At 37.9% G+C, this 17,032-nt stretch overlaps 1 protein-coding gene across 5 annotated transcripts in view; it reads right to left on the bottom strand.

The window, feature by feature from the left end:
• Positions 1 to 340: 340 nt before the first annotated feature.
• dock9b (dedicator of cytokinesis 9b) overlaps positions 341 to 17,032 on the bottom strand; it is a 98,217-nt gene continuing 81,525 nt past the window's right edge. For 4 of the 5 annotated variants that reach the window (XM_079627241.1, XM_079627239.1, XM_079627240.1 and 1 more), the window contains exons 41-53: positions 16,644 to 16,826; positions 15,600 to 15,713; positions 15,091 to 15,306; positions 14,812 to 14,869; positions 13,414 to 13,520; positions 11,967 to 12,089; positions 11,742 to 11,855; positions 10,289 to 10,435; positions 7,920 to 8,130; positions 5,210 to 5,400; positions 2,722 to 2,822; positions 2,486 to 2,624; positions 341 to 806 (exon numbers count right to left, since the gene is read on the bottom strand). In XM_079627241.1, coding sequence (XP_079483367.1) covers positions 681 to 806; positions 2,486 to 2,624; positions 2,722 to 2,822; positions 5,210 to 5,400; positions 7,920 to 8,130; positions 10,289 to 10,435; positions 11,742 to 11,855; positions 11,967 to 12,089; positions 13,414 to 13,520; positions 14,812 to 14,869; positions 15,091 to 15,306; positions 15,600 to 15,713; positions 16,644 to 16,826 — 1,830 coding nt within the window. In that variant the 3' untranslated portion in view covers positions 341 to 680. The remainder of the gene's footprint in view (positions 807 to 2,485; positions 2,625 to 2,721; positions 2,823 to 5,209; positions 5,401 to 7,919; positions 8,131 to 10,288; positions 10,436 to 11,741; positions 11,856 to 11,966; positions 12,090 to 13,413; positions 13,521 to 14,811; positions 14,870 to 15,090; positions 15,307 to 15,599; positions 15,714 to 16,643; positions 16,827 to 17,032) is intronic. The other variant, XR_013799449.1, reaches the window with a different exon arrangement.

The following is a 17,032-nucleotide window of genomic DNA, read 5'->3' as shown; positions in this document are numbered from 1 at the left end:
AGCCTTTGGCAAGAGATCTTAAGGGAACCAAAACAAGACAAAGACAGAATTATTGCACCTCAGCTACAAAGAAACCGTATTTGTTCCTTGGCTTTTAACTAAACAAAGGGGAGGGGGGGGGAGGGGGGAGTGTGGGCTAAAAAGCTTGAGCGGCTCAGGTGATCATGGGTATTTTGTACAGTAAAGCTCAAACTTCCTGCTACACTAAAGCACAGTTATATTCTCTTTGCTACCAACCGACGGACCGCTACTGCCTCGGACACAGGAAGTGATGTCGCAGCTTCTCTCTCAGCACAGAGCAGCAATTCACTTCCGGAATGGGGAAATACATGGAAAGATGAAGCATGAAAATGTAAGAATGTAAAAGTAAAAAGGCATTTTTTTTTCAAGTTGTTCTGGTTGTGGAAATAAAAGTGATAGTCTCGACAGGAAACACCTGTGAACGGAGGACTGGAGAGGATGAGAGAATAGTAGTCAATAGAGTCATATGGGAATAGTAACAGGCCATTCCAAAGACCGGACACACCTGATCTGTCCTCATGTCCTGGATTCTGATAGATGGGCGATCCATTACAGGCTGACAATGAAATACCATTTTTTTTTTTGTTCTTCCGCTTTCGATGCATTCCAGTCTGTCCGGCTGTGGGTAGGGTCAGAGCTTTAAGGCCAGGGGTGAGAAGTCACACGGAGGAGGCGGAGCTAGGCATGCCATGCAGGGTGGTGCCGCTGGGCGTGCCACTGATGGCATTGAAAATATGCAGCGAATCAGAAAGAGCGCGCTTGGTTCCGCCCTCCACAGCCGAGATCTGACAAAGAGGAAGAGCGCGGGATGAGAAAGAACACTGAAACTTGAGGTGTACTGAATTTTTTTTAAATATGAAGAATTCATTGCATTATTACCATCCGATCTACAAAGGCCAGCACAAAAGAGAGAGAGAACGAGTGAATGTTAAACATAAACCAAACATTCACGGTAAACTACTAGTGTATTTCTTATTCCATGTGTTTTCATTGGCGTAAAGGCCCCGATATACTTTAATTGACCCTTCGCATGGAGCTTGATTGACAGGTGATCTGACCAATCATACTTCGCCATCCGCCATTTTGTCCGACAAAGCAATCAGGCGAGTTAGTATATTAACATGGGAGGATTTGAACTTGAGAAACGGAGTGTACTGACGTCTTAACGTGGTTAAAACAACATTCCTTATGTTCATTCATGTTTATTTGATGCTATAAATTAACTAGAAGGAAGAGATGATCGGTTCACGAGCAGCTTTAACTGAGGCTCTACAGCGATTTGTCAGACACATTAAAGAGCCACAAAACAGTATTTATTGTTTAAATTTCTTTAAAAAAATGACAAAATTTGAAAGGTGAGACTTTGTTTAATATCAAAAGTAACCTGGTCTGTCCTGTCTGTCAGCGCGTTGTCAGTGTCCTCTCTGCTCCACAATGTGTTTTTCACTGTGTGAGAACATGGTGTGGCGTGAGAAGGCGACGTAGCTTGTCGGACATAGCGACAGTAACTAAAGGCCATTGCACACTGAGTCTGAAATTTTCGTATGCGTTTTTTTCGTATTCGTGATTCGGTGGCTCTGAACTGTCAAAGCACCATTCAAACTGCTTGTTACGGATGCGAAAACCGTTTTGATTTTTTTTATGACGGACGAAAGTTTCGGAGGCAGTGTGCAAGCGTGATTGACATAACGTGAGGTCGTTTTTATTTTTTAACATGCGAAAATTTCGAATGCGAATTTCGGACTCAGTGTGCAATGGCCTTAAGTCTTTGCAAACGGTCACTTGAAATCGAAGAACGAACTGGTGTGTGATGTCATTTCGAACAAAATGAGGCCAAACCGAAGTTCATTTGGAGTTTGTTTCGGGAATTTTAAACAGCTTTCCGAAAAAGTTTGCTCCAGCTGGTAACGAACTACCATTGGTCCATGCCGACTACGTAATAGGCAGGCTCTGAAGCCCCGCCTTCTTTGATGGGGAAATCTTCCGTTCAGTCCATTGAGGTCAGACATGAGTAAAAACATGAAGACAATCAAGAGCTGCTTTATAGTAGAAACTGAAGTTGTAATTCTAACGACACTTTTTTCATGATTATACCGCAAAGCTGCTTGCTTTAAAGCAACCTATTGTATAAAGTGCTTTAAATTAACGTAACGTGACATGACTGAAGTGGCAAATTTCTGAGCTGTCCGAATCTCTATGATCAGATGCTATCTTAACTGTTGTTTTCTCACCACACATTTTTGTCGTGTGTTTATTTAGTTATTGAGAGGAAAGCGCAGCACATATTTACATATTAATTTAAACACTGCTCCTAGGAGTGGCGTCGGGATGTTTACTAACAGTTTATTCCTGCTAAGATATATCAAACTTATCTTTATCCCCAAGTGAAAAGTGCAAAAGAACTTTCCCGTGAGTATATCGAGGCCATTAGGGAACCAAGATTTGTGTGTATGTGTGTGGTTACCTGTTCATGCATGATGTGTGAAAGCTCTCGGGCCAGGTCTTTGTAACTGGCTTTCATCTCATCGTGATACTCCTGTTGGTCCTCCTTGATCAGCCTTTCATTTACAGATAAAGCCTGTCCACATGCCTCAACAAACTGTCTGCATACACAAACACCATATAAACGCATACAATGAGAAATCAGGAATTTGTGTGGAGATCTGGAAAGGCTTTTCAAATGGTGGTTATATACTGTACCTGAAGACCTCTTTAAGCTGTTTGACTTTGTTATCTGGGTATTTTTTGGCGCAGGCGTCATCAAGGAAAGCTCTGGCATACGCAAGTGGCCCAGCATTGACCTAAAGAGAAAGTATTTAGGGAAAAATAAATTAGTTAAAAACTGAGTGTGTGTGGTGTAATGGTAAAAGTGTACTTGGGTAGGTTTTGTTGTTGCTGCAGGAATTAAACGACTGAAAGTGACCCCATGAAAATAACCAAAAAATTAACATCAGTGCAAAAGGAAGAACGTCTCTATGAGGAAGAAAGGAACTAAATAATGGCTTAATTGAATTATAAACATGCCAAACTTGGGGTGAAAGTACCAATACCTATTGAGGCCATAGTAGCCGTTCCTACTGCTGAACAGGCCAAAATGTTTAGTGGGCTACACAACTAAAGGTATGAATTTATTTATTTTACAGTTATGCACTACTGTTCAAAAGTTTGGGGTCTGTAAGATTTTTTTGTTATGTTTTTGAAATGATATGTTCCCTTACGTTCACCAAGACTAATTTGATAAAAAATGCAGTAAAAACAGTAATAATGTGAAATATTACTACAATTAATGTAATCTATTACTGTGATGGCAAGGCTGAATTTTTAGCATCATTACTCCAGTCTTCAGTGTCACGTGATCCTTCAGAAATCAGTGTAATATCCTAATTTGTTACGCAAGAAACATTTCTTATTATAACCATAGTGTTGTATTTTTGTGAAATCCATAATACATTATTTTTGCAGGATTCTTTGAAAAGAACAGCATTTATTTGAAATATGTATTTTTTGGTAATATTATAAATGTCTTTAAATTCAATGTTGATCCATTTAATGTGTCCATGATAAATAAAATAGAATACAATTATTTTCAAAACTCTTACTGACCCCAGTAGTGTATTTTTTATTGTAGCTACAGAAAATCTGATCAAAAACAGGATGTTTTGCCAGTAAAAAGAATCACTGGATCAGATTTAATGGCACTTGAAAAATAACATTATCCGCATTTGCATATAAATTGCTGCAGTGCATAATGTGTAATTGAAAAGTAACTGATTCTGTACATGAGGAGCAACTTAAGGGTAAACATGTTAGCATGTTGCTTAGCTAACAACATAGTACACACAAATATTGACTAAAATAGTGCATTTTTAAAGGAGAACTCCAGCGCAAAATGAACCTTTGGTCTAATTACACATTGTTACCTAGTCAACCGTTATCTGAGATTTGTTTTCATGATTATCGAATGTAAATAGTTTTATCTCTAAAAACAGTTTAGCCTATAACGCTAGTATAACGCTAGTATATGGGGCATGGAGTAATGACAAATAAAAATCGCTTGTTAATACCACTAACAAGGCTCAAAATAGCCCCACACTAACACGGTAGCATAATGAGGGTCCCTACATGCAAAACGAAGCATTGAGAACTGTGTAAGTGTCCAGACAGTTTAATAAGAAGATATTTTATACATACAGTCAACTTCACGTATACAAGCAGAAGCCATCTTTGAAAAACAGACTCGATCAGTCGATCAACGAAACGCCGATCCAAATGCCCCATATACTAGCGTTATAGGCCAAACTGTTTTTAGAGATAAAACTATTTACATTCGATAATCATGAAAACAAATCTCAGATAACGGTTGACTAGGTAACAATGTGTAATTAGACCAAAGGTTCATTTTGCACCGGAGTTATGAAAACGTCTCTGTTGCTAGATATATTTTTTTTCTAATTGCAGTGCGTTCTGGTATTCTGCATTCTGACCAGTGTTAGTTTGAGTATTATTGTCTAATTCTGTTGTTGTAATTTTCAAAGGCTTTTAATTTGTGGACATTATTTCCTGTTTCCTTTGATGTTATAGTTGCAAAGTAAGTTTTCATTTACTGCGTTCACGCCAGGTCGTAATTACCGTAGTCTCGAGAAAACACGAAGCTTCTATTCAAATCTGTTCAAAGTACTCGGACGGAATTAGGGGTTTCTACGGCACTGCTATCAACAGGTGTGCTCGACTTGAAGCGGCGCTGCGCAGACCGACTTGTGTATGACATCAAAGTATTCGCGAAATACTTTGCGATTCGAAAGCATGTAGCCGTCTGCTCTCGCGGTACTTTGATGTCATACACCGATCGGCCTTCGCAGCGCAGCTTCATGTCAAACAAACATAGCGCCTAAATGAAGATGCTTTCACACACCATGTGGTAAGTGCCGTAATGATTTGAACTATAAAAAGCCTTCACGTGCTTGTATAACTTGCAAAACTAGTAATTACAAAGCGTAAACTCGTAATGACGATTTTATTTTAGCGTTATTTCAATTAAGAAAAACATTTTTTAATAGTGTCAGAGGAAAACAAAGAATCTTATTATAATGCAGCGTAATGTTTGCCACAGGCTCTGTATCAATGCCTAAAATGTTGCCTAGGGTGCTTTTGAAACAGACCCATGAGGGTTCATTTGTGTCTCACACACCTGTACACTAATGCTTCCCTGAAGCTTAAGCTGCAGGCGGATCATGTCGACCTCACTGGTGGCACAGAGGGCTCTGAGTTCCGCCACCTTCACGCTCATCTCATCTATGGCCACCTCGATGGGGCTCAGGTCTGTGTGGTGCTGATACATCACCGCTATGCGCTTTTTCACATACGGGAAACAGTGTGTAGCTGAAACAGAACCATTGGAGAAGAAAGAGTAAATAAACATAAAATGGATGCAGTGGTACGTTTAGAGTGGCTAGAAGAACACACATTAAGGTCCCATCTGAAATCTACTCATGTTTGTGCAGTAATCAGGGTTTATGTTCCCTGTAGAAAAGTGTTTTATTTACAACACACTTTCAAAGAAGGTCATTCTGCCTCAATGGCCAGATCTGAACATTTATGAGAGGATGAACATCAGGGTTAAACTTTGAAATTTCCTGGTTGCTTTTATAGCACTGAACAACAGTGAACTTGAGATTAAGAAGACTTTGATTAATTGTTTTCGAACACCATCGCTCAAGATCAGGGTGTACAGTGTTAATACAGGAAGTACATATCAAAATGTAATAAAAGATTATTGTTCCTGGTTTAGCTGGTTAAATGTATTAAACCATAGGTCAAGGACATTGCGTTTCCCTGTCTACTGGTGCACTTAAATGGTAAACAATAAAATCTATTATTTTCATCGAATCAATGGATGTTATGAATTAAGGTAAAACATGTCAAATATCATTCAAAAGTTTGGGGTCAGAATTTGTTTGTTTGTTTCAAAGTTCCTTAAAAGGAAGCACTGAATTGATCAAAAATGACAATAAAGAGATTTCTGTTACAAAAGGTTTCTATTTCAAATAAATTCTGAATCCTGAAAAAAAAAACACAAACAATGTGTAACACATTAAATAATGCAGCGCATTTTTTTTAACTGTGATAATAAATTAGAAACGTTCCTTGAACATCAAATCAGCATATTAGAATGATTTCTGAAGGATCCTGTGACACTGAAGACTGGAGTAATGATTCTGAAAATTGAGCTATCATCACAGGAATAAATTAACTGTTTTCTATTTTAATATATTTATAAATGTATTTTAAATTGTAATACTATTTTAGAATTGTACAGTTTTTACTGTATATATTTTTTTTTTTATCAAATAAATGCTTGGTGAGCAGTCTTGATGACCCCAAACTTTTTGAACGGTAGTGTAAATAATAATACAATTATAATAATTTTGTTGAAGCCTTGTAGACAGTCCTCTGGCACGTGGTTGCATTTCGGGCAAACCAAGTTTGAATCCTGGCTTATGGTTTTCTCTCTCCTCCACTTCCTGTCCAATTTAAATTCTGTCATTAACCAATAAAGGCTAAAATGTACATCTTCTAGTCTTAAAGGAACACTCCACTCTTTTTGGAAATAGGCTCATTTTCCGTTTTGAATCCATTCAGCCGATCTCTGGGTCTGGCGGTAGCACTTTTAGCATAGCTTAGCATAGATCATTGAATCTGATTAGACCGTTAGCATCTCTCTCTCATAAAAATGACCGAAGTGTTTCGATATTTTTCCTATTTAAAACTTGACTCTTCTGTAGTTACATCGTGTACTAAGGCCGACAGAAAATGAAAATGTTCTAGGCCAATATGACTAGGAACTATCCTCTCATTCCTGCGTAATAATCCAGCGCCTGAAAATAGTCCCCAGCTAGGTAACTTCCAACGTGACCGGCACTAAGTTTGTAATATCATTGCGCCTGCTGGTACGGCAGCACAGTTCCTGGATTATTACGCAGGAATGAGAGTATAGTTCCTAGCCATATCGGCCTAGATTATTTTCTGTCGGTCTTAGTAGTACACAATGTAACTACAGAAGAGTCAAGTTTTAAATAGGAAAAATATCGAAACTCTTTGGTCATTTTTTTGAGAGAGATGCTAACGGTCTAATCAGAATCAATGATCTATGCTAAGCTATGCTAAAAGTGCTACCGCCAGACCCGGAGATCGGCTGAATGGATTCGAAAACGGTAAAACTCAACTGTTTAACTCTAGGGGAGTTGGAAAATGAGCCTATTTCCAATAAAAGTGGAGGGTTCCTTTAAAACAAAGAATCGTGGCTCAAAGTGTTTTCAAACCAAGCGGAAAACAACAATAATAAAAGTAGCCTACGAGCTACGACTTCTAATTCTAAAAGTAAAAGTTTCTAATTTTAAATATCCATATCCTAACAAACCATACACCAATGGAAAACTTATTTATTCAGCTTTCAGATGATATATAAATCTCAATTTCAAATAAATTGACCCATGTGACTGGTTTTGTGGTCCAGGGTCACATATTATTATTTAATATAATATTATAGGAGTAAAAGATGAGTTTGCTAGTGTAACATACCTTGCTAATGAAAACAGCATGTAGAAAAATACTGTAATATACTAGAAAAATATAATCAAATCACTATAGTCGTTCTGCTAGCATGGTTGAGCAAGGTTACCAAACCATGCTCAAGTGGAAATGCAACTGGAAACACTTCACACCGTGCCACAACTGTTTGGCCCAATAGTGGAAAAGCGGAGATGTAAGGGCTTTACGGGTTTGTTGATGGAAGTTAACAATATAGAAGTATGGAAGTAAACTTCACTCTTCCTGTATGTTTCATGTGCACTTTTTTCACAACAGTAACCATTGTGGGGTCAGAGGTAGTGATCACTCACTGGTGAGCACCGTCCTGCGTTTACACTGTTCCTCGACCCCGCCGTGCCTCTTGCCTGACTCTGTGAATGGAGTCTCAAACACAAAACGGCGAATGTTGTGGCTCCTCTCAAAGTCAGTCTTCCTCTCTTCCAGCTCCTTTTCCTCTAAATACGGCGTCACATGCGTCACTTGGATGTAGGCAAACTTTGACTCCAGATCTTTAGGGTTCACCTGAGACAGATGAAGAGAAGGTCAAAGGTTAGGGTGGGAGGAGACCAGTAAAATGCTGACGAAGCATGAATAAACAGAAAATGTGTCTGTAAGTGCATTGGGGTTAAGGTGTGACTGGAACCTTTGCATATCAGAGGTCTGTTGTCGAAACTTATGGTGCAATGAACTTCTTGTGTGTGTTTGTGTAAACACTGTAAAAATGAGTCTTGGATCAAGTAAATAATCTTAATATAGCTTTTCTATTTTACTACATACTCTTAACTATATACTCGGAAGTCAAACCAACAAGCATAGCAGGTAAGCTGGATTAATTTTTGAGGCAAATAGGCCTAAACCAAAAAAATGGTTTTGTGGATGCTGCCTATTTCCCAGCATACAATGGGCCATACATACTTAAACCTGCAGTCCGTAGTTTTTCCTCTTTGTCGCCATCTCTGTTTAAAATCTGCAATTGCAGTCATTCCCGGAATTATCAACTTTACGTGAGTTGTGCCTCGACACAGCACAGCTCGGATGAACACAATGTTTTGAGGAGAATGTGTGTCTCTCCGTCACCGCGCCGGTGTGGATACTGGCATTCAAATTATACTTTGTTCTCAAATTGTAATGTTAACAACATCAGCATTGCGTGACTACATTTAATGCCCTTCCGATATTTATCCTTGTTTTCTCATGGGCCCGGTTGTAGTCTCTTTTTTTCTGTAGCCACTCCGAAGTCCGAACGAAGTCTTTTGCATTTTACATCGGGTGAATCTTGTCAATGGTGATTGTCGTTTGAACCTTTCTGGATCCGTCATCAAATTAACAAGTATAGTTATATCAAGTGCTGTGAGAAAAGGCTATAAATCTCCACCTCCAACATCCTCACACGCAATATAGCCTACAAGCCGAGACACCTTCTTTATGTGTACAGATGTGACGTAATGACGCAAAGACATGCTTGAATTTCCCGCGTAAATCCACCAATACCACTGGAATTAAAAACATTATTACAAGCTTAAGGCCAATTTATACTTCTGCGTTGGGTGCGCGCAGTAGGTACGGCGTAGCATACGCATAGACGTGTACCATACGCCGTACCCTTCGCCGTACCCTGACGTGCACCTCTCCAAAAATGTAATAACGCGTCAATTCTACGCGGACGCAAGCACTGTGATTGGTCTGCTAGAACCCCTCCCTCGGGTTTCACACGCTCACTCTGCATGTGTAATTGCGCGTCAACGCGGACAACAACGCAGAAGTATAAATGAAAACCAACGCGTAGTCTATTGCGTAGAGGCTCCGGCGTAGGTCCGACGCAGAAGTATAAATCAGTATTTACCGTTTTGAATCGAGCAAAGGCAAGCAGATAGTTTTGAACACTGGCTGGATATGTACTTGCTCAAAAATTTATTTTGGATAATTTTGAACCCAAAAAAGTAACAGACTGGAGCTTTAATATGCTTACATTGTTTGACTAACCCATTTAATTAATTTGATTGTTACCTTGTTGTTATTCATGAACCAAGTGCTGAGGGTCTGTGTGTATTTCACGCATCTGATGAGTGTTCATGTGATGAGCGCTCATCACATCACGCGGTGGAATTGTCAACGAGCACTTTGCTCTTCATGGCATAAGCATTTGTCATAGAAATGTATATTAGATGAGGAGTTTTCAAATATTTGAAGGCCACAGACTCTCAAATAAGATATTTATTTATTTATTTACATAAAAAAATAATAATAAAAAAAATCAGTTTGAAAACCCCATGAAAACATGATATTTTTAGACATGCTGACTGTTTCCTTAAATTTTGAAGTGATACTCCACCCAAAAATGAAAATTCTGTCATGTCATGTGGTTCCAAACCTTTGTGCATTTCTTTCTTCTGCAGAACACAAAATAAGATATTTTGAAGAATGTTGGGAACCGAACAACATTGGAGCTTGTTGACTTTTCTCAAAATATCTTCTTTCATGTTCCACAGAAAAAAGAAATTCATACAGTTTTGCAACAACATGAGCCATGAGTAAATTATGAGTTTTTTTTGTTTTTGTTTTTTTTACAGTGAATGTGTGTACTAGTATAATCTGTGTTTATGTGCTCAGATTAAACACAGTTGCCTGAGCTTTCACCTATTCACAGAAATGCTGATAAAATATGATTGCACGTGCTCACCCTGCCGGAGTCCTGGATCATTTTGACATTTTCTTGGCCAAATTTGTCCGAGTAAAGTTTGAGGAGACGCTGGGAAATCTCTGAGAGAGGAGTGAATTTTGGTTCTTTATAGATATATTCCTTTCCATCCTCATCTTCAAAGAAACCCTGAAACATACACAACATCTCCATCACAATCTATGTGACATATTTCCCAGCATGCACTGTTGGTGTTATTAATGTACAGCCAACAAAAGCTGGGTTCAATCCCATAATCAACAAACCTCTACATCACAAGTGGAAATGAAAAGTTATGACTGATGGACACACACTGTCTTAAAAACCTCCAACGTATTCAGAATTTCAAAGAAATCCTGATAATACACCATGGCAGAGCTCAGACTATGAATATATTTCTTCTTGCACGTCATAGAATTTGTGTTATCCTCAAATAATCAGTACTATCTTTTGTTCTCCGTTGTCCGACATAGACACTTTTGAGACATCAGCACTTACGCAGCACACAAAGCTTTCACTGTGTTTTCACTGAAACAGCTCAAGCCATAAAATCGCATAGCTTCTGTGAGGTTAATGGGCACAGCGTATAAGCGAAAGAGCTCACTAAGTGTTGCCTGGCTCATTTTTATGGTCCGAACCCATTTAAAAATGGCTTCCATAGTAAACAATGAGTCAGAGTGCTGCCTGGCTCAACCCGGAATGAAGAAATGACAGGATGTACAGATGAGAGAATGTGTTATGCGTTTAAAGATTGATGAAGGACACAGAAAAAGGCCTTCTCCTCCTCTAAAACAAAAGCATTATGCACGCAGACAAACAAGCAGAAGTTTAGTGAGACTGTTATGGTCAAAGCAAAATTTTGCCTGACAATGAGTGGGACAGCACACACACACACACAGTCCACAACAACACTTACCGCAGCCTTAGGAAAGAAAAAAAAAAGAGCAGAAAAGATTGATTAACTGAGACCCACAATGACTTAGACATGCTTTAAACAAGACTCAAGCTATCATGCAGGGTATATTATCATGCATACAGGAATGCTTATTTTTAAAGAGGTCACATCATACATTTTTATCACTGAATTTTCTCCCTGAAGTCCAATCGTAAAGTGTATTTCCTGCCTTAAACCGTTTCGTTTTAAGTGACCATTTTCCACCTTCCACCTTTTTTTAATTAAAAACAACACAAAGACTATATTATAATTTGGGTTTTTGATTGCTGTTTATTTTTTTTATTTTTTGGGGTCAGAAATCCAAAGATTTAAAAAATGAGATGAATATCAGTTTCAATAGATTGTCCTTATTTTTTATATATATAAAAAAATCAAGGACAATTTGGTACCACATGATATGATCCCTTTAAAATAAAATACAGCTATATTTTTCCTATTATGGAGCTCGATCCTCATACTGTTTGTGTTACCTGGACTGGTAAAAACTTTGTATTGTCTTACCTGGCCGAAAAATGCCACTCTGAAAAAGGTGCCAAGTAGCCTCTTCCCAGAATGCATCACTTCCATCACTTTAGTGTAAGCCCGATGTAATGTGTCATACAGGTGGGCCAGTTTCTACACAACAGCACAAAGCTACATTCATACCGTCTACATTTGAGTATATACTACATTTCTGGTAAATGTTACATTTGAATTTCCAATAATACATAAACAGTGTGTGTGCACCTCAAAGTCTCGGCGTTGTTCGTAAATTGGGATGATGAGCTTGTATATATCTGAAATAAGTTCGTAACGTTCAGCTTTCCATAAACCATCAGCACAAGCTTCTAGCAACTCCATCAGCACTTCCTGCAGATAGACATGCATATATAATTACATACTTTCACATACCCATGTGCAATACTGTATCTCAACTAGAGATGTATTTTTAGAGATATATTTAAACCGATAAATAATGGATAATTTCCTCCCGCTGAGACACTTCAGATGCGCACTGTTCGCCATGATGGTTTTTGAACTACTTGAAATATGATTGGAATCATAAAAAATAAAAAAAAGGAAAATTAAGTAAAACATGTGCAGCGCAAGCCTGTCATATAGGCTACCCTAAAATTATAATTGTGTGTTTGGGACATGGCGAGACTTTGGTTTTTGTAATCAGGCTTTCAAAATATATTTAAAAAAATTGGATTTAGATTTATCAGCCAATATATCGGTTATCAGCTTTCAAATCTTAAGAATTATCGATTATCGGCCAAAATTTTCATATCGGTGCATCCCTAATTTCAACATCAATGCACTTACATGATGCCTCCAAATGCAACACTCTCAGAAAAAAAAGATACACAAGCTGTCCTTTGGGGTGGTACACTAATATGTAGTCCTAATATGTAACTAACTAAAAAATATGCACCTTTTAAGGGTAAATAAGGTCCAAAGGTGAACCCTTTGAAAAGGTACTACCCCCATTGATTTCTTTTGAACCTTTTTTTCTTATTTTCTCACAACTAATTGTGACAAAACTGGTGTTCTAAGAACTAATCTGTCATTTCATTTAATCCAAGTGTCTTTCTAAAGTGCACAATGTTAATGTTTTTGAAAATACAACCTTTTGGCTATTAATTCAGACCTTTAACCACTAGGTCAGACTATGGGAACTGATTTCTAATTCCTGTGGGCTTTAGTTTAACCAGCCTGATTCAGTGTTAACAACAGGTGAGGGCCTTTCTCTAGTGATTTGGTTCATCAGCGTGTTTATTGGGCTTTTGTTGGTTACCACATGCACATTGAAGCAATCGAAGGACATTTACTCCACTCCAACAAGTCCAAAAGCATTTAATGAACTCCGACCGCAAAGACGATATTTTATCACAAGTGTATGGACCGAACAAAATGTAAATGTTACTCAAAGAGTTAATTTAATGTGCAAACTGACTATTCACAGTGATGAGGGACTCTCAGGGCTAATCAGGGCACATTATCTGGACTTCCTTTACTAACACACCCTCTGGACAGGGACAATTGATACTGATTAGATAAGAAACGAGAACATTTGACTGACGTTGTTTTAAAGGAGAGTTTTGAATTCATTCCAGTGCTTCTTCATCAAGGAAGAGAGTGGCAGGATTAAGGGGAACTATATAAATGTGATCAGTAGCAGGCTGGTTTGAACCTCATTGAAATGAACATCCTGCATGCCCACATCCTCCATCATGGCTGCCTCCTCATCGATGTTGGGTGTAATCACACGAAATGCCAAGCAGCCCTGACGAAACATTCCTGCCAAGATATAGCAAGCGGAATAGGTTAAAGCATGTTTAATAAACTGCAAAACTTTCACAAAAGGTCAGGCATTTGGACACACACTAGGTGAATGTGAATAAGAGAAAAAGATCACACCTCAAGAATACCCTCTGTAAATAGTGTTCACATTTGTGAGTGTGTGTGTTTGTGTGCATTCATGTGCACTATTTCTTGACCCTGCATTATTAGTGCTGTTATCACACAGAGATTACCTTCTGTAAAAGAAATGAACAAAGAACTGCAGATTGCAAAATATAGTTGAACCTTGAACAAGACGCCTTTATAAATATGTGTGTGTGCACGTGCACGTGCATTCAAGCAAGAGAAAATGTTAACTCAACTTTTACCTGAATACTAGAAAAAAAAACTCAATTATCACAGCCTTCAAAACAAACATAATGACAAGCCAGCCAAAACATAGAGCTCAAGTTCTTTAATGAAAAGAACTTATCTTACAAATTAATTATTGCTAATAAAATAGTTCCAAAACTTTTTACGATTCATTCTTTTGACCAAACCTATTAATATATCTCGTATCTCATGCTGTTACATGTTCCCTGGTTTTGTTATTGCTTGTTTTTTTTATTTGGACTTTTATTTTGAAGTGCATTATCTGTTCCCATTGTTCACTTCCTGTGTTTAGTTCCTGTTTTACTTTGTTCCCTCTTGTTATCATAGTGATTGATTATCACACCTGCTCCTTGTTTGCCTCTTGTGTATTTATACCCCAGTGTGTCCTTAGTGGATGTATCATGTGCATTGTTATCAGTTCTGTTTTGCTTGCCTTGCCCCATGTTTGGATAAACTCTGGATATACTTTTTCTTTTGTGTCTCCCTTTTATTTGATTTATTTTGTTACTTTTTTAATAAATGTGCTATGTTGCAATTGAATCCTCTTCTCCGTCTTTCTGAAACAACTCACATTGCAGGGTACACTAAACCCATGAAGAGAACACTGGGAACAATGAAAACAGAAAATACACTTCAAAATAAAAGTCCAAATAACAAAAGCAAGAAACACAAACCCAAGGAACATGTAACACATACATATGTTTGATTTTACAAGCCATAATTGTTCAAAATGTGACATTTGTTTTAATTAACGATTTTACTAACAAAGTATTTATTAACTCTGTTTAAATGCACCCGTAAAGGCAAAAATGCATCTGAATGTCCAAATATCGCATCTTGATTGATTTTTTTTCTCTCTGACTCTAATACAGTACATGCAAACTATGTTTAGTGTGCCCACTAGTAAACCCCTCACCTTTCCTCTTCAGGTACTCAGCCACCAGTGCTGCCACATGCACGTAACACATTGCTGCCTAAAGAAAAATAAGCCCTTGATGATGTCATTGGTGTAAGACGTTATCCACCAACCATTGATTTACTGCACCACCAAACAAACTGGTGCTAAATGAAATGTTAAACTAAATACACAGCGAATAAACTGCTAAATGACTGTATAGGGTCTTAAAATGTATGTAGTAATTTATGGATTTAAAGAGCCTTTAATTGGTTAATTAGCATTATTTGGCTGGCTTACCTCAGACAGATCTCCGTTCTTGACATGGATTTTGGCCATACTGTCCAGCCAGGTTTTGCGCAGCTCCGGGGTGCTGGTGTAGGATTTGGCCAGGCTGTATTGCAGGTCCACCAGCATCTCTGGGTCTTTTTCATGTTCCTTCATCTGCTCAGTGGCCATGAGTACCGTCCGGATCCGCTTGGTCAGGTCCTTCACATCCGAGGGAAAAGCAGTGTGCTGGGGCAACGGGAAGAGAGAGTGCCGGATGAGCAAACAGTCACATCTGATGTGTGACTTATACATGTGATTTGAATATGAAAAGCTGATGATCTACTAGTTTATGGTGTTCAGTGTCATTCTAACACCCATATTTATTGTTAACATTGATTTTCTTAGCAGATGCGACTTACTCAAATAGCAATCTATAATAATATGTATGCTGTAAAGTATATAATGTATATTGATATATTTTTAAATTGATTATTGTTCTGCAAATTAAACAAAATAAGGAATTAACCTGAAGGGATTACCTTTACAGTTTTATCACTGTTGGCACAATTATTAATAATGGACAGTGATTGCTGGAACCGTGTCCCTCCTATCCCGATGACATCAGCGATCAGCTGACTGACTGCAATCACCACCTGAGAATGTTTTTTCGAAATACATTGAAAGGTATTTTAGCCAGATTATGTCAGAATATTGAAAAGAAAAACAAGGTCAGTATTAACTTGCAAAGGAGCTCTCTAGATCAGTGATTCTCAACCAAGGGGCCCGGGACCCACTAAGGGGCCTCATCAAACTTCCAAGTGAGCTGAAAGATTACTTACAATTATTATATAAGACAAAACAAGTTTTAAAGCAAGCTAAAAATTAAGATGTAAGATTATATGTTTATTGTAATTTGTTTCCCCAACAACTGCCGGTTATATTTAAGAACCAGCATTCTCATTTATTTCACAGAAATTAATAAAATCTTAAAGAATTTGAATTTAATGAATTTAAATGTATTATTGAACCTGATTTTTTTTATTATTGAACCCGGAAGAACATTAAATTACTGAAAGTTCTGTAATTATTTTATGTAATTATTTAAATTATTCATAGTTATATGTATTGCCTCTCTTAAGTTCTGTACATAAAAGTCTGAATACTGTCAAAGGGATAGTTCACTTACTCACTATCATGTTGTTCCAAACCTCTATGAGTTTCTATTTCTGTTGAACACAGAAGAAGATATTTTAAAGAATGTTGGTAACCAGACAGTTGACAGCACTCATTGACTTCCACAGTATTTTTTTTTTCCTACTATGGAAGTCAATGGATGCCGTCAACTGTCTGGTTACCAACATTCTTTAAAATATCTTCTTCTGTGTTCAACAGAAAAAAGAAACTTATACGGGTTTGGAACAACTTTATGGTGAGTACACAATGAAAACATTTTCCTATCCCTTTAATATCTTTGAGGACCAACAAATATTTTCTTTGACACTGGGGGTCCTCAGAGTCTAGAAGGTTGGGAACCGCCGCTCTAGATTGACACCTCACCCATTACCCTCTTATCCCTCTCTTGCCTGCAGGTGTGTGCGGACAAAGGACCTCCGGTCATTGTACTCAAAGTTGCTCTTCATGAGGAAATAGAGCAGGTGGGCGGCATCACTGCGTATGGAGCTCAGTTTGGAATTACAGCACTTCAGAATCTCATAACAAAAACAGGCACACATATCCGCCCGGCCGTCAAAAAACGTACAGGGAAACTGAGAAAGAGAGAAAAAGACATGTACAGTAGTGTAGGATGAGGCTTATTCAAAAAAAAAAATAACAACACGAGGTGTACACTCATGTTGGCCATTTAATTCCATAATTATGTGGACACAATACAAAAATCAGTGTTAGGAAGTGTAAATTGACTGAAATGCTATACAAAGGGCTGTTGAGAGTATATCAGAAAATATTCTATTTT

Source organism: Phoxinus phoxinus, assembly GCF_949152265.1.
Source record: "Phoxinus phoxinus genome assembly, chromosome: 11".
NCBI lineage: Eukaryota > Metazoa > Chordata > Actinopteri > Cypriniformes > Leuciscidae > Phoxinus > Phoxinus phoxinus.
This window is presented reverse-complemented; position numbering and strand designations above follow the sequence as displayed.